This window comes from Chaetomium tenue, assembly GCF_020726465.1.
Source record: "Chaetomium tenue strain MPI-SDFR-AT-0079 chromosome Unknown F5144scaffold_6, whole genome shotgun sequence".
Lineage (NCBI taxonomy): Eukaryota > Fungi > Ascomycota > Sordariomycetes > Sordariales > Chaetomiaceae > Chaetomium > Chaetomium tenue.
The window spans coordinates 3,890,172-3,905,813 of NW_027117334.1; the positions used below are offsets into that span (position 1 = coordinate 3,890,172).

General features: G+C 57.4%; 6 protein-coding genes across 6 annotated transcripts; 3 read left to right on the forward strand and 3 right to left on the reverse strand.

The window, feature by feature from the left end:
* Nucleotides 1-1,775: 1,775 nt before the first annotated feature.
* On the forward strand, nt 1,776-2,830 carry F5144DRAFT_584375 (uncharacterized protein). Its single transcript, XM_066789612.1, has one exon. The coding sequence runs from the start codon at nt 2,021-2,023 to the stop codon at nt 2,393-2,395; it is 375 nt and encodes a 124-aa protein (XP_066640528.1). The 5' UTR covers nt 1,776-2,020; the 3' UTR covers nt 2,396-2,830.
* On the reverse strand, nt 2,818-4,045 carry F5144DRAFT_584376 (uncharacterized protein). The gene is made up of 3 exons (XM_066789613.1): nt 3,801-4,045; nt 3,185-3,742; nt 2,818-3,131 (listed from the first exon to the last, which is right to left on the reverse strand). The coding sequence occupies exons 1-3, from the start codon at nt 3,849-3,851 to the stop codon at nt 3,009-3,011; spliced, it is 732 nt and encodes a 243-aa protein (XP_066640529.1). The 5' UTR covers nt 3,852-4,045; the 3' UTR covers nt 2,818-3,008.
* Nucleotides 4,046-7,320: 3,275 nt separating this feature from the next.
* F5144DRAFT_584383 (uncharacterized protein) lies at nt 7,321-9,463 on the reverse strand. Its single transcript, XM_066789614.1, has 2 exons — nt 9,083-9,463; nt 7,321-8,988 (listed from the first exon to the last, which is right to left on the reverse strand). Exons 1-2 carry the CDS (start codon nt 9,360-9,362, stop codon nt 7,439-7,441), a joined length of 1,830 nt encoding a protein of 609 aa, XP_066640530.1. The 5' UTR covers nt 9,363-9,463; the 3' UTR covers nt 7,321-7,438.
* Nucleotides 9,464-9,584: 121 nt separating this feature from the next.
* On the forward strand, nt 9,585-11,537 carry F5144DRAFT_519275 (uncharacterized protein; the record flags this gene model as incomplete). Its single annotated transcript, XM_066786681.1, has 3 exons — nt 9,585-10,061; nt 10,125-10,424; nt 10,629-11,537. Coding segments are annotated over exons 1-3 (1,593 nt in total), but the record flags the coding sequence as incomplete, so codon positions are not given.
* Nucleotides 11,538-11,815: 278 nt separating this feature from the next.
* On the forward strand, nt 11,816-13,502 carry F5144DRAFT_606274 (uncharacterized protein; the record flags this gene model as incomplete). Its single annotated transcript, XM_066791480.1, has 3 exons — nt 11,816-12,289; nt 12,315-12,974; nt 13,137-13,502. The coding sequence occupies 3 exons, from the start codon at nt 11,816-11,818 to the stop codon at nt 13,500-13,502; spliced, it is 1,500 nt and encodes a 499-aa protein (XP_066640532.1).
* Nucleotides 13,503-13,993: 491 nt separating this feature from the next.
* Nucleotides 13,994-15,494, reverse strand: F5144DRAFT_372297 (uncharacterized protein). Its single transcript, XM_066784514.1, has 7 exons — nt 15,396-15,494; nt 15,216-15,297; nt 15,098-15,156; nt 15,039-15,048; nt 14,667-14,985; nt 14,518-14,609; nt 13,994-14,427 (listed from the first exon to the last, which is right to left on the reverse strand). The coding sequence occupies exons 2-7, from the start codon at nt 15,220-15,222 to the stop codon at nt 14,069-14,071; spliced, it is 846 nt and encodes a 281-aa protein (XP_066640533.1). The 5' UTR covers nt 15,223-15,297; nt 15,396-15,494; the 3' UTR covers nt 13,994-14,068.
* Between the last annotated feature and the right edge of the window lie 148 nt (nt 15,495-15,642).

The window sequence follows — 15,642 nt, forward strand, 5'->3', positions numbered from 1 at the left end:
CTTAACTTGAACTCCCAAGGGCCTAGCTTTGGATGAAAATAGCCCAGTTCAGACCAGATTGGCCCCCATCCTTGTCAGATTTCAACGATCCGAACTTCAGCTGATCCTCTAGCCGGGTCCTGGGCCGGGTTGTGCCACTTCCATGGCACGCGCATTGCCACCACCCCAAGGCTCGCCGCACGTCACCGACACAGTAAGCACCTTAATCTTGACCAAATCGAGCCAAATCAAGTCAAACCAAGTCAAATTACATGTAGCCATCCAGTCAAGCAAGTAATGCCATTATGCCCCGTACTTGACTTGGGTCAGTTGGCTACATGTACCTACCTAGGTAAGTAGGTATCTAGGGAAGGTAACTTGAGTTAAGCCAATTCCCTAATAGCCACCCCAGTCTACTAGCCACTAGCCACATACACTGACACTGCAATATACCCAGCCCCCACCACAGCTTATACACCCTATGTCCTGTGTAACCCTTAGGTAGCCCCTGATTTACGCCACCCACAAGCCCACTGACAGGACCACCACAAGGTCAGGAGGATCAGGGGGTTACGGTGGTGGGTGGTTAGGGCAATGGGCGTGGGGACTTGACTTGACCCAACTTGGTTAATTGAGTTCAACTAAGTCAAGTTGAAGTATGGTCAAATTTGGGCCAAGTCAAGCCACACAAGTACCTAAGCCAAGGATGAAGCCTTACTTGGCTTGTGTGACGAGCTTTGCACTGGTCTCACCGTTACCTAACCTTCAAGGTCGCCCGGTTTCGAGCTGGAACCGGCCTGTCTCGGCGCAGTCTAGGGCAGACAGGCATCGGCCCGGGTTTGAAAAGGAAACAACCTTCCTTCTGGGGTTCGCTCGCGATGTTGGGACTGGCGCTGAAGGGGTATAAGTCAACCCGTTCTGCCCTTCCAACATGGAACAGAAGCCAGCATCCACAAGCACAGCAACAACAGCCTGCTCGTTCAACCACTCTTCGTTCATTTTCTGTTGTGTGGTATTCCGCCTTGCTGTCTCGAACTCAGTCGCCGGACGACTGACGCAAACAACCACATACAACCACCTCGAATCCATTCGCCCGACGTTTATAATCAGCCCACCCGTCATCTTCGGCCAAGCCTTACTATAAACCATGGCATCCTCCTTTACCATGCACAAAACGGGGAGCGGCAACACGGGGGGGGCGACATGGCATCTTTCCAAAACTGTCACCTACACCGAAAGCATTCCGTGGCGGGCGCTCCGCAACGAAGCGCGAAGAGCTTACGAGTGGCTCCTCGAAGAGGGCGAGTCGGCGTGGACCCAGCCAGGAAGCGACGACGGGGCCTTGCTGGCGGCGGCGCTCTTCATGCCCGGGGTCCACGGCGGCGCCATCTACTACTCCTCCATCTGCAGGGGCGAGAAGGCCACCTTCATGAAGAGCTCCAACACCGGCAAACGCGCTGCCCCTGCGTGGTACGCGGCCAACAACGACAGCCCGAACCAGACCCACTGCGAAGACGGCGTCTGCTTCGACTTTGAGGCGTACAACGGCCGCCTTGACGACACGGACCCGGACAAAGTCCGCATCACCACGAACGGCTATGTCCCGATCGACAGCAGCGGCCGCGCGCTCGTCCCGCAGATTGCCGTCTTTGGCGTCCGCAGCCGGAAATACTATCCCATCGCAGCGCTGCAGCTGCCGTGCGCGGAGGGCGAGTCCAACAGGCCCAAAGTCCCCGTGTGCCAGGTGGTCCTGCCTCGCTTGCGAGTCCGCGTCTGCACCCCGGCTAAGATCCGCGAAGAAGAGGAGGCCGAACGAGCCCGGGCGGCCCGCGAGGCCGGGCGGGGCGGCGGCGGTGGCGGTGGTGGTGGTGCTGGTGCTGGTGGTGCTGGAGGGGCAGGGCAGGGCTACGGCGCAGGCGGCGCAGGCGGCGCAGGCGGCGGTGGAGGCTACGGTGGTGGAGGCCGCGGTGGTGGTGGTTATTTGGGCGGCGGTGGAGGGGGCGGTGGCGGCGGCTCGAACCCAACCACAGACCTGTCTGGAATGATGACGAACATGAAGATAGGGGGCAAAGTCGACTGGAAACAGGACAGCAGGGGCGACTGGTACTACAAGGACAGCCGGGGTGACCGGGTATATGAAAAACCCGCGCCTAAGAAGGCATCCGTCGTCCAGCCGAAGAAGGCATCGGCTGAGCCGGAATGGAAGCAGGACAGCAAGGGCGACTGGTACTACAAGAACAGCAAAGGCGACCGGGTGTATGAGAAGCCCCCGGCGAAGAAGGTAACCGTCACCCAGCCTAAGAAGGCATCCACCAGCCAGCCAAAGAAGTCCAGTGGCAAAGACTGGAAGCAAGACAGCAGAGGCGACTGGTACTACAAGAACAGTCACGGCGACAGAGTCTATCAGTCTGCATAAATGGAACCATCGGCATTCTACAGCCGGAGAAGCCATCTTCAGGTCGCTGTCTCTTACTACAGCCCGGTCCGGTTCAATACAGCAGCCGCCACCGGATGGTACGCAAGCTGTCATTTCGACCACTAGCACAAGCAGGGCGAGGTTATCGAGGTTCCAGGAGCAAAATTGGAAAGGGTTAGCCGCTGAATATCGGCAAAACAGTGCTGGCACTAGGGAGTTGCTCGGCGTTTCTTGGTTGGATTGGTTATCTTTGCATGTTTTTCATGTCGCTTGTTGAAGTAGGGCTGGAACCACTAGAGGGATACCCAAAAATGGCTGGTACATTGGGCAAGTACATGTAGTAGATTAAGGACTGGTAGGACTTGGGCAGTGCCCTAAAGAATAAATACCCAAGGCCCTACCAAAGTTACTTTAGTGAGGCGCCCATGTCGTCGATGGTTAAACTCCTTGTTACCTAGGTACCTAGTCAACTCGTGCCTGGAGCAGCCGGGTAAGTCAAAACCCATTCCTATACCACCTTTTCCAGATAGAACTTTGGAACTTTACACCCCCAATTCTCCGATCCAGCCGAGTTTAGCACAAATCCATCTCTTCTCACTGCTCCAAGGGCCCATCAGGAGGAGGGAGGTGCTCGAGCTATAATTCCTCTCTGGAGCCTGGCGTCGGCCTCCATTACATACAGCACCCACTTCGGCCTGCCGCCGTCTGCTATATGTCGGACGAAGAAGTCCTCAACCTAAAGTAGAACACTTTTAGCGGGATTTGACATCAAAGGGCCGTGGAGCATACCATAGTTGGTGTTTTGGTTTGCATAGAAGCGGCAATCCTAGCCCAATCCGAGCCGAAAGTACGGAGCAGCCCGGGGAAGGCCTCACTCTCTTCTACACTCCAGTAGCTCGACGGCACTCGAGGGGAACTGCTGGGACCAGGCCATGCTGGTTCAAACGTGGAGTCGGTGGCACCATCCAATCCGAGCAACGCCCTTTCGAGTGCATCCACCACCCAATCTGAATGTCCAGGTGTAGCATAACTAGGTGGGTTATCCAGGTCTCTCTGCGGCGAGGGCACCCCTGGATTTGGCGGTATAGGCGGGGGCGGGCTGGGAACGGGCGCCAGTGGTTTGGCCGCAGGGTCTGGACTGACGAAATGACCACTGCCTTGATTTAGTATAGGCATTGCTGGCTGCGGTATCGGTACTTCTGGCAGCACGTTTGCTGGCAAGTCTTCTTGCAGTTGAGCTTGCCTCACAGCATCGCTGTCCATGTGGTTTTGAAGCTCCCGTGCGGGGAGAATATACCGTTTGATCATCTCCCCAGCCCTCGCTGTCATAACGTGCTCGTACGATTGCTACGTCCGTATCAGAACTAATTTCTCCTAAGTTGAAAGGGAATAGAGAAGTGTCTACCTTGTCCTCCGACTCCAAGTACAACTTCTTCTCGAGAGCTATTAGCGTCATGCAGACCTTCTGCCACTCGCTGTTAGGGAAGACCAGGGTGGCCGCGGATAGCCTAAGAACTGTTAGCGGGTCTCCAACGCTTCGTTATAAGTGCTATAAGCCGAGGTTAAATATATTATTATTCATACTCCGCTATGCCCTAGGGCGTGCCGGACCCTCTGCTATTTAGTGTACAGGAAAACCGTGCCCTCCCGGGCCGGGTGAAAAACCCCTACCAACAATCAAGGAACGATGCGTTCTGGTGAGTCTACGTATACAAAGAGAGGAGGCCTCCTGGCCTCCGAACGGGGGCGCTTCAGGCCGCCGTTTCCAGCTCGAGCCTCCTGGCCAAGCTGTACATCGGCAGCCTCCCCGAGTCCATCAGCCAGTCGAGGATCCTCCTCGCCAGCCGTGCAGTCGTGGGATTGATACCGTGTAGAACTGAGTAAAAGTCCCGTCGTGTCCGAATTCCAGTTCTCTCCCATCTTCGAGTCAACGGTGGGGCCAAACACCACACTACCAGGTGTTCGGCAGTCTCTCGTCCCTCGCCACACTCGCAGGCAGGCGTCAGAACCTCCGGGACTTCCCGTGTAAACAAGTAGTCCCGTAAGCCTATTGCTCCCGTCCGGATTTGAATGAGCAGTGAGCTTTTCGCCTTGCTGAGACCGTCATGCCTCCTTAGGGTTTCGTTCCGGAATAGCGTCTCCCGCTGATGGTCAAAGTCGTCCGCCGGCCTGGTGATTGCTCTGCCGTCCCGTTCCTTTAACCACCTCGCTCTCCAGGCCTCTTCTACTGTCTTGTCCGTGTCTATGGTTCCCCCCGTCCAGCGCATGATCGTGCCCGCGGCTCTCTCTACCGCCGTGGGCCCTTGAGGCCTCAAGGTTCGCGGTCGGCCCCTGTTGCCCCTCCTCGAGCTGAGTCTCTGCTGTATCTTGCGGCAGGCGGTAAGGATAACGCTCCCCGCCGCCTTTTTGCCGCCTTGGCCGTCGTCCAGATCGGGTTGTTGGAGTCGGTTTTCGAAATCTGCAAGCCGTTTGTTTAGGTATAAGCCCAACGGTGGTACCCACGTCTCTGTCTCGAGGTTACGGATGGGGGTAGACTTAAAGGCTCCCGCCACAATCCTCAGGCTCTTGTTCTGGGCCTTCCCGAGGGCCTTGGTGATGCCTTTCTTCACCGGTTCGCCTCCCACATCCGTGGGAATGTGGAACGACGATGCGCCATAGGCCAGCGCTGACCGGATGCACTTTGTGTACACTTCTCGCGCTTTGGCTAGACCCAGTCCCCACGTCGATGCCGCTAGCCTCGACAGGGCATAGCTCTGGGTCCTCAGCTTCTTCTCCACCGCCGCAAGGTGGGCTTTCCAGTTGAGCTTCCGGTCCAGCCAGACTCCCAGGAACCTGGCAGACTCCTTCGGTCTGACGGGGCTGGTGCCTCCCCCTGGGTTAGTGAGTTCCAGCTGGTTTGTCCACTGCCGTCGTCCCTTGTTGAAATGGATCAGTTCGCTCTTTTCCGGGGCGAACTTCATCCCCCGACTGTCCGCCCATCGCATGCATGTTTCCCACGCCGCCTCCAGTTGCCGGACATTGGCCTCGGGGTTTCGACCAAACACCAGGAGGTTGGTGTCATCCGCAAACCCCGTTATAGCCAAGTGAGGGTGCTCGTCTTTTAGCTGCTTGTATAATGAGGAAATATAGAGGATGAAGAGAACAGGGGAAAGGGGTGAGCCTTGGGGGACCCCTGCCCGAATTGCCGTCGGTGCCGCCGTCTTGCCGTCGAAAAGAAGGGTGGCCTCTCGACCAGTCAACCAGTCTCTCGTCCAGAGGACCAGCCACCTCGGGTAGCCCATTTCTCGCAAAGTTGCTAGCAGTCGGGTGTGGTTGACCGTGTCAAAGGCTCCTGAGATGTCCAGTTGCAATAGGGACGCCGCACCCTTCTGTCTCCACGCCTCCTGGACCTGGGCTACTACTAGCCGGACAGCCAGCTCTGTGGAGCGGTGTGCTCTGCTCCCCATTTGTTCATCTGGTAAGAGGCCGTTGACTTCTGCAGTTTGAGTGACCTTTCTGGCGACCACTGACTCTATTACCTTCCCTAGGGTTGGCAGCAGAGCAATGGGCCTGTATCCCCCCGGGGTCTGATACACCGGCGGAGCCTTTCCTGGTTTCGGTAGTACTACAGTCTTCGCCCTCTTGAAACGGTTCGGGAACCATCCTAGCTCCAGACACCTTGTCGCCAGAAGGGCGAGCACTTCAGCTAACGGTGCTCCGCACGCCTTCAGAAGGCCCATCGGGAGCAAATCCTCGCCTGGCGCCTTCCAGGGGCTTGCTCTTCCTATCGCTTCCGTGATCTCGGTCGGCGTCACTGCTTGTACAACGTCGAAGCCCAGGTTCCAGCTGCCCAAAAAGGTTTGATCTTCCACGTCCGTTAGGTTGGCCGGTGGATCCGGGAAGAACCTCTCGGCCAGTGCGCTAGCCTTCTGGTCGTGCGTTTCGGCCGTTACCTGCCCGGACGAGTCCTTGAATGCCGGTAGTCTCGGTGGTTCCGGCGGCAAAAAGCTCCGTAGCCTGGCCCATCTTTCCAAGCTCCACATCTGATCGGGCTTCTTTGCCTCGCTTGCTTCCTGCAGGTTGTTCCTCCAAGCCCTCGTCCGTGCTTCGCGCGTTGTTCTGGCAAGGTCCTTGAGCCTTTCGCCGAGCTCCTCCCAGCAGTACTCTGCCCGCGTCTCCTTCGCCAGCCTCTCGGCTTTCCTGGCCTTCCGGGCGGCCTGCTGCACTTCCACTGTCCACCAAGGAGAGCTGTAGCCACAGCTCGCCTTCCTCCTTGGAGTGCTTTCCCCCGCGACCCAGGTGAGCCACTCGACCAGGCTGCCGAAAGCTTTATCAAGACCCTCGACTGTTCGGGTCCTGGCCAGCAGCCCGTCCGGTCCCGGGTCTGTAAGTCCCATGGCCTTGCATAGCAGCTCTGATTCAGCCTTCACCCTCTCCCTGTCCATCTTCTTCCAGGCCCAGCCATCCGGTTGGGTTGGTCTCGGCCCATGCCCTTCCCCGACCTCGAGCACTTGTGGGTAGTGGTCTGACTTTCCACGGCATTCTTCCCCGTAGTATACTGTTTGGAGGTTTTCCGAAGTCCAGAAGTGGTCGATGGTTGACGGGCGGCCTCGCTGCCGCCCCTGGGGAGCTCGCGTTGTCGCCCCCCTTGGAGTTCTGATGGTGAGGTCCCACAAGGAACCCAGCTGCAGTAGGTCTTCCGATTTCCTATCGTAGCGTCCGAACTTGTCCCACAGTGGGTTCTTTAGGTTGAAGTCTCCTGCCAGAACCACCGGGTGGCTTGGCCTTGGCCGCCCTTGCAGGGCTCTCGGTACGTTCTCGCCGCCGGAGGGTTGTATATGGACCAAAGCTCGAATCCGGGGTCTTCCCTTCCGAGGTCCGCCTCTGGAAACCACACGCGGCACCAATTCTCCGTGGCTTCGGAGTCCCACTGCCTGATTTCAAATCTTTTGCTTACATATATCGCTGCCCGCCCCACGAGTTTGTGTACCAGGTGGTATCTGCTGCTCCGGGGGCAGTATGTAGACTTCGTCGCCTTATTAATCCACGGTTCTTGCAACGAGGTTAAATATAGCAGCAATCCGAGGAGGGTTGAACTTGAAATAGGGGAGGGGGGGATGATCCGTACAGGGTACTAATTTTCGCGAAACGATCCCCGATGTTGACCTGGGCTTGCCACGAATTGGCAGCCACGGCGCCCATGCTCTGCACCAGGCTGTTATAGATTATCTGAGATTGTTTGTCCTGCGCCTGTGGTTGTTGTTGCTGTTGTTCTTGCTGGTGCTGTCGCTGCGCCTGTTGTTGCCGCGCCTGTTGTTGCCGCTGCTGCTCGGGGGTGTTCAACTCGTCTGGAGCTAGATTATTGATGGTGCAGAAATCGCCCGCGGTGTGCTCTCCCTCATCTTCCCCCGTCTCTTCCGTATCGATGTTACTGGGGTGTCTCCACTCGCGCCGCGCGATATCGTTGCTATTCATGCTAGAAAGACTCTCGGCATCATCCTCCTTCCGATCTCCACCTTGTCCGTTACTTTTGCTCCCGAGATCGTCGCTTTCCTCTCCTTCGGCATCCGTATTAGGTAGACCAAACAGTGCAAGCTGCTCGAGATGGGCGGCCACGTGCGAGATATATTGCTTATCCGACATGATGTGGAAATCGGAACAGAGAGGGCAATTCCCTTTGGCTCTCGCGAGATCACTGTGGCTACTCAGGCTCTGCAGCGCGTCGAGGAACGGCAATGGCCCGTGGCTTGAGTGCTTCCCTTTGACGTGTTCTTCAAAGTCGCGGGCCGAATGGAAGTCATCACACAAACCGCCATAGGGGCACCGCCAGGTCCTCCAGTGGTGCCGGTTCATGTGTTCGATCCAATCGCTGCGACGTAGGTATTGCTGTTCTGGAGTCGTGCACGAGCTAGAGAGACAGACATATGGCCGGAGATCCCGGAAGACATGTTTTTTCCAGTCATACCTCGTGTTGATTGACACAATCATGCGACAATAGGGGCACTGGAAAGGGCCGTCAGAGTAATCCTTTGGCAGCGGAGGGACTCGTAGCTGGGTTTCACTGGCTGTCGACGGAGCGTATGAGGTCCTGGAGATGTTGGACTCGGCGTCTAATTCGGCAAAGTTATCTGTTGCGTGCGATCCCTTGAGATAGTTGGGAATAGAAGACGCATTGGTCGTTGCCTTCTCTCCCCCATCGCCTTCCACGACCTCCGCGGCATCCAGTCCCTCGGCAAGTTTACCGACGTGCTCCTCGCGGTATTTGAAGTATTGCCGCCGGCGTGCGGTAGCCTTACCAAGCCGCTCGGCGAGCCCGGGGAGGGCGTCAGGGAATTTCTCGTGGATGTGTTTGATATCCCATTGTTCGTAGAGGCCGACCAAATCTGTCCCGACTCTCGATTTGAAGTGGTCGTGTGGCGCAGGGTTTCGGATTGTTATCGACAGTCTGAGGAGACAGTCGACGATGTGCCCAACGTCATCTAGGATGCGGCTGATTTCGGAATGTCCATCGGCGCCATCCCTGAAGTAGTCCTCCAGAGCAACATCAGTCGAGTCCCCGACCTCGGCCCCGACATCTTGCTGTGCGGCCGGAACCAAGGCCTCTCCACTTGTCTCTTTTGCAGTCAGTACATGTACTCCCAAGCCCGGTTAGCAACTACCTACTCCTATCTGTTCACACGGAAGTTTCGCGATTCCAACCTGACTCACCCTCGTCAACTAATTCGCAGAGGCCTTGAAGCAACGAGATGACGTGATTCTTGATTGTCGACGCATCACGAAGCCGGTACGCAAGCGAGCGATTTCCCGACGGGCGGTGTGCACCCAAACTTCCGGCCCATAACCTGAACCGTGCAAGATGGGAGACAGCAGCTGACCTTTCGGTGAGCGTACCATCCAGCGCAGACAGCAGTGCCTCGAACGACGAAAGGCCGTAGGACACGATCGTGGCGATAGGAGGTTGAAAATCTCCTTGGCTGTGCACTACCATGGTGTTTGACGATTCACGGAGTACAGGTAGCGAAACGACGGGGGAGCGAGAGAAACTGTAAGGGTAAGGAAGATATGTAGGTACCCCGAGCACCCCGCCCGCGTTTCAACGAACGAGAACCGAGACGGAGGTGGGCGGGGGAGCCTTTAACCAATCCTGTTGAGGGCCAGGCGCTGCGCCCTTCATGTGTGTTACTTGACCTGCATGTGGTTCATGTGCAGACAAGAACTTCAGAGCGAGGTTTCGCCAGGCCCTTGAGCCGCCTCATTCCATCCTTCCCATGTCAGTGACAGTCAGCATCTTCCTCAATCCAAAATGTCCGGCTTCGAAGTGGCAGGTGTCGTCCTTGGCGTCTTGCCTCTGGCAGTTAAGGCGGCCAAAGCTTATATGGATATACTTTCGTCCATGAAAGATGCTAAACGCAATCTTAAGGCTCTGGTCCATGATCTCGAAACGGAACAGATCCGACTTGAAACAACTTGCGAGGTGCTCCTTGACGGTATCGTCCCACACTCGTTAATAGACCGACCAGTCCGGGCTCCTCTTGGCCCCGAATGGGCATTGTATAGTGACCAACTCCGACTGCGACTATGGACGACATCCACCAAGTTTGAAGAGCAAGTCTCCCAGATGCTCGGGGCAGTTAAGGAGCTGCAGGCCAAGTTGTGCATGGAAGCTGATGGCAGCGTATGCTCCCTGGTGTGACGGATCTACCTTAGGTAGTCAAGATGCGAGCTCGTTTGCTAACATGGCCATATGCAGCCTAAATTGACGGACCGCGTTGCGATTTTGCGCGAGCTGAGACGGGGAGCATCATTTTCTCTCAAGAAGAAAGACTACGAAGAAATCCTAACGAGGATCAAAACTGCCAATTCCATTCTCCACGATCTCACAGGCCAAAACTGTGGGCTCGAGACGAGCAGAAAACACAGGAGTCAGGCTCGACTCGTGGCATTGCTTCGAAGCTTGACCCGCAGCATTTTCAAGGGTCTTTACAGCGCGTCAACCAGCTGCTGTGCGAAGTCCCATACCGCCTGCCTCGAACTGGAACCCAGAAGCACAGTTCTCGTACCAACCGACATCGACGACCATGTTGCCCGGAAATTCGGATTCCACGTCGAGCTCAGCTCTAGGCTGGCGGAGGAAAGGAAACGCAGCTGGGCCTCGGCGGTATGGGAGGGCATCTACGTCAAGCTCGCAGATACTGGTCCCAAGCGTGAGCCAGCCGTGGCGTATGGTAGCACGCTTGCTGTTCCAGTTGCGAAGCCGCCAAAAGTGTCTCGTGCAACCGGGTGGACGAAATCGTTGAGCTTCAAGTTGGCGAGAGAAACGTCATCCGTGTCGGCCACACAGACGCTTGTAGGAGTGTCGCGGGGTCTTGCCGTCCCATCAGTGGTATCCCCAAGCACGCCCTCAGCGCACGGCGCGGGAGAGATATACCGGCCATGCCGAGCCAGCGATAGGAATTCTGATGAACCAGCAGTAGATTGCTATGGTTACATCACACACTCAGATCGCAGATTCGAGCTGCGGCCACTACAGAGCCCTCAGTCCAGCATCGGCCGCATCGGCCGCAATGCCGTCACGTTGCGAGAGGTAATCCTCGGCGGAAAACCCGATACCGTATTACCTCCGTTTGAATACCCCGACAAACTGAGTGTTGCCATCGCCGTTTCCGTCAGCATTCTCCATCTCTACAGCACACCATGGCTGCCGAAAGTCATGAGCTTGGACGACATTGTCTTCCTTCCGGAAAACGACACTACGCGAGCTTTTGTTGGTGCCAGCCAGACGACGTACCGACCATTTGTCGTCCAAGACCTGAAGGCAGAGAGCCACCCCTCCCAGCCCCAGCCCCCGAAGGGCCCCAGACCGGTGAACCTCACAGTTCTTTCCCTCGGCGCGTTGCTGATACAGCTAATTATCGGCAAGGTGGTTGAGTCATTGGACATGTCCGGCAACATGGACATGACGTCCGTCTTGGAGAGATACGAGGCCGCCAGCCGGCTCAACGGAGAGGTCCTTACGAAAGGCGGGATGAGCTACGCGGCGGCCGTTAAATGGTGTCTTGACACTGGGCTTGAGGTGGCTGGGCTAGAAGATGACAGGTTCTGCCAGAACCTCTATGAAACGGTCGTTGCGAAGCTGGAGGGCGATGCAAAGTACCTGACAGCCAATGGCTGATTCTATCAGATCTACCTTGGTTGATTAGCAAACGACTGCACTAGACGAGTCTTATAGTGCCAAAAGCGGCGAGGACTCACCCCGGCTCACCCAGCTCACCCCCATTGGCGGGTGAGCCGAGGCCATGCACGCGAGAGTGTGATATTCCCGGCTTGTGAGACGACCAAGACATCATCCCCATCAGCTTCCCTTCCCACCACCACACCATTTCCAACCCAACCCCAATCACTCTACTCGCGGTGTGCGCCACTTCTACCAAAACTTCCAATATGCTCGACGGTTTCGACCCCAGTGGCAGCCGGGTCGAAGAAGAGCCCGGTGTATCGAAGAGCCCAATGTCTCCATACCGCATTGTCAGCTTCACAACCTCCAACGAGGACGACAGCCCTCAGTGGTTTGCGCTCGAGATCAAGCTCCACGCCAGCCGCTTCCGCATCTCTGTCTCACCGTGCAACTTCCACAACTCGGCCGTTCGATGCGATGAATTCCAAAAGCATTTTGCACTCCTGCGCTCCGAACTCGACGGCAATAATGGCTCCGTCGAGGAATCGGACAGCGACAAAAGTGAAAAAGACGTCCCCGACGATACCTCCCTCATAAACGACTGCTTCGACTGGGCCGTCATCCCCTGTCTCAGCAACTTCGAGCGCCTCTCACCTCCTCCACCACCCCTCAAGAAAGGAGAGCAACTCACCCTCGACCATTTCCTCACCACCACTTCCTTCGAATGCGATCTCCTCGCCGTCGACGACATCCTATCTCCCGGAGATAGAACTTCTTGACGACGACACGGACGACGAATATCCCTGGCCCTCCTCCCCCACCGTCCCCCGTGCATGGACAACCACCTTCCCCTCCTTCCACCCCTCCGAAATCACCGTCATCTGCGACAACCCAACCCACCCCCTCGACACCAACCCAACCCACGTCCTCCACAACCACCACCCCCTCCATTTCAAAGAAGCCTTCGACCCCGACGACACCACCACCAAGGCCGAAGTCGCCACGTACGAAAAGCTCGCCCTTGCCGCTCTCCCCCCTGACGTCCGCACCTCGCGCCTGTACGGCGTCGTGCGCCACGCCAAGAACCAACAACTCCTCGGCCTGCTGCTGCACCGCATCGAGGAGGACGCGCCGCTGACGGTTGCGGTGGGGCCGCAGACGCCGAGGGTGGTGAGGGAGCGGTGGGCGAGGCAGGTGCGGGAGACGGTGGCGGCGCTGCATGCGGTGGGGGTGGTGTGGGGGGATGCGAAGGCGGGGAATGTGCTGGTGGATGTGAAGGGGGATGCGTGGGTGGTGGATTTTGGGGGGGGGCGGACGGAGGGGTGGGTGGATGAGGAGTGGGAGGGGACGGTGCAGGGGGATGGGCAGGGGGTGGAGAGGATTGTGGAGTTTATTGAGAGGGGGGGGAGGGAGACGTGTAAGCTGGTCTGTTGATTATATAGTTATAAATAAACCCAGTGACCCAAAACCCGCTAAGCCAAGCACCATCCAGGCACCCTGGTCCACCGTTCTAGCTACTGGCAGCTATGGGTGTAGTCGCCGGTGTGGCTTGAGTTCCTGTAATAGCAATACCCGCGGCATTTGCAGCTATCGTCTTCGCCGAGTCCAAAGGTCCAAACTGCCGGGATCAGCTCGCTCTCGGGGACACTATCGCGGCATCATGATATTGGCCCTCCCTTCGGTGACCTCGACGTTCAGCTTCGGGTCATGCTGGTCCAAGTCGCGGAGGCCAATGACCCGGTCAAGCTGATGTTCTCCCAGGAACCTGCCGAAATCCTGCAAGAAATGGGCATCGCTGTCCTCCTCCGAGGCCGGGTGCTGTCCCTCATGGAGATAGCCGAATTCGTAGGGGACGAAGTTTCCGTCCATCAGACGGAACGATCGGGGGACTATGGTACCCTCATACTTGTTGATGACAGGGCTGGTAACGTCACCGACGTCCCATGGGCTTGAAGTGCACCCGCACTCGACTAGACTGTCGAAGGACAACGTTCCCGCTCACGCGTAGCTCTGCCGAGCCTCAAGAGCACAAACCAACGCGTCCGCTTCATTACCCACACTTGGTCCCGTATCTGGCCTAGGCTCTTAGGTTCACATCACATGCTAATGCCATGGTGTGAGAGGTGGCCTCACCTGAGGGTAACTGCCCACAAAAATCAATGACATACGAAGCGGAGTACCAAACATTGGACGGCATCGGCCTGTGTGGTAAAATATCCAGCATATCAAAAGCAGCCAGTGAGTAAACGGAACAGCAAAATGCGCTGCATAGTGTTATCGTCAAGCCTCTTGAACCCAACGTCCACGGCGATATCCGGTCAACGAAGTAGTACAAGTATACATACACAAAACGGGTACACGTTCTGGTGACTGTTTTGGATCTCAGTCACGAAGCCACCGCCTCAACTTCCTTCCGCCATTAAAGCTACCTAAGGATCCGTAGCGGCCCCCCCTCTCCCCTCCAGCTCTCCAGCCCCCGCCACCAAGCCCTCCCAGTACCATAGCCTCACCAAACCACCTCACTGAACCGCCCTACGCACCCTCTCCGCCCTCTCCTCCAACACCCCCAACCTCCCCAACACCTCCTCCAACACCTCCCTCTCCACCACATCCAACACATCCCCATCCCCACCACTACCACCACCACCACCACCCCGCTCCTCTCCCCCCTCCCCATCAGAGTCCAAAGCCAACACAAACCCAATATCCCGCCTAACATTCCAATACAGCTCCGCCACAATGCCCGCCAAAATAGAGCGCCGCTGCTCGAGAAGCGCTTCCAGGCGCGTCTGCATGGCGATGGCTGCGCTGGGGAACAGCACGCCGTCGCTGATTCGGTTCTCGATGATACTGCGTTGGGCGCGGAGTTTGCCGCGGCCTGGTGTGGGGATGGTTATGGTTAGGGGGTTGTGGTTGGGGGGTTGTGGTTGAGGAGGGCTTGGGGGTTGGGGTGAGGGGGAGTGCGTACCGTATATCTTGCTGGCGGCTCGGTAGGCGGGGATCATGGCGTCGAGGATGAAGGAGCCGGGGCTGGGCTCGGAGAGGTAGCGGCGGAGGAGGCTGGGTTTGGGGGGTTAGTTAGAATACCCGATCAGGGGTACGGCGGACCAGACTCACGTCACTTCGTGGGCGAACTCTTCCTTGGCTCGCGTGACTGCGTACTTGCAGCCGTCGAATCTCGGGCGGATCGCGCCCAACAGTTGATGGCGGGCCTCTTGCGTCATGGGTGCAGCCGCGAGGGCGTCCTTGAGGGCATCAAACTGGGTCTCGATGGCGGCCAGCAGAGTGTTGAAGACGGCCTCGACCTCATCCGTGACAAGCTCCCACGCAAAAGCAAGCTCGAGGCGCATCTTCCAGATTATCTCGGCGTTCCAGTCGGCGTTACGCTTGTCTGTGCGGTAGTTTCCGTTGTTGGCGCACCAGGCGGAGTATTGCGCTGGACGGTCAGGGTTAGCATTGATCAGGAGACTCGGCCATGGTCAGCCATACTATAATGCCACTATGGAATTGTCAGCGCTGCTCCGCGGGTCAGGGCGATCAGTTCATACATTGCTCCATTTCTGGGCCTCCGTACTTGCTTGTTCCTCCCACTTCGAGTGGCGACGAGCTGGGTTTCCGAGCTGTAAGCAAACGGCGGTCCCCTTGCGTTGCACCATCTGGACATACCTATCATGGCGAGAATGCTTTCGGCAAAACACGAACGGAAACCGTCCACCAGCCCATGGACTGCCGCAGCGAACTCGCCGCCCTGTAGAATGGTGGTGAGCACATTGAGCGGAGAGATAGAAACTCCCAAGCCACAACAGCAACGCAGAGCGCAGGCACAGTGGAAGCAAATCCACCCACCCTTAGAGAAAAAGGGAGAACGAGAACGACTCAACTCACCATCCCCTCCGCAACCTTCCACACCCTTTCACGCCCGCCACCACTATCACCACCCGCTTCCCTTCCATCCCCCTCCCCCTCCCTTCCACCCCCCTCCCCCTCCCCCTCCCTCTCTCCCTCCTCCCCTTCCCTACTCCCATCCCCCCTCCCATCCCCCCTCCCCCTCCCCCCCCTCAACCTCCCCCCCACCCAAAGCCCCCCCTCCGCC

Coding starts and splice junctions, on each gene's coding strand:
- F5144DRAFT_372297 (XM_066784514.1), bottom strand. Junction 14,610..14,666: donor GAGTTCGCCCACGAAGTGAC/GTGAGTCTGGTC, acceptor CCCCAAACCCAG/CCTCCTCCGCCGCTACCTCT. Junction 14,428..14,517: donor AGCCGCCAGCAAGATATACG/GTACGCACTCCC, acceptor TCCCCACACCAG/GCCGCGGCAAACTCCGCGCC.
- F5144DRAFT_584376 (XM_066789613.1), bottom strand. CDS start 3,851: ATGACGCTAATAGCTCTCGAGAAGAAGTTGTACTTGGAGTCGGAGGAC. Junction 3,743..3,800: donor ACTTGGAGTCGGAGGACAAG/GTAGACACTTCT, acceptor ATACGGACGTAG/CAATCGTACGAGCACGTTAT. Junction 3,132..3,184: donor AAACCAAAACACCAACTATG/GTATGCTCCACG, acceptor GTTCTACTTTAG/GTTGAGGACTTCTTCGTCCG.
- F5144DRAFT_584383 (XM_066789614.1), bottom strand. CDS start 9,362: ATGGTAGTGCACAGCCAAGGAGATTTTCAACCTCCTATCGCCACGATC. Junction 8,989..9,082: donor CTGCGAATTAGTTGACGAGG/GTGAGTCAGGTT, acceptor TGACTGCAAAAG/AGACAAGTGGAGAGGCCTTG.
- F5144DRAFT_584375 (XM_066789612.1), top strand. CDS start 2,021: ATGATGACGAACATGAAGATAGGGGGCAAAGTCGACTGGAAACAGGAC.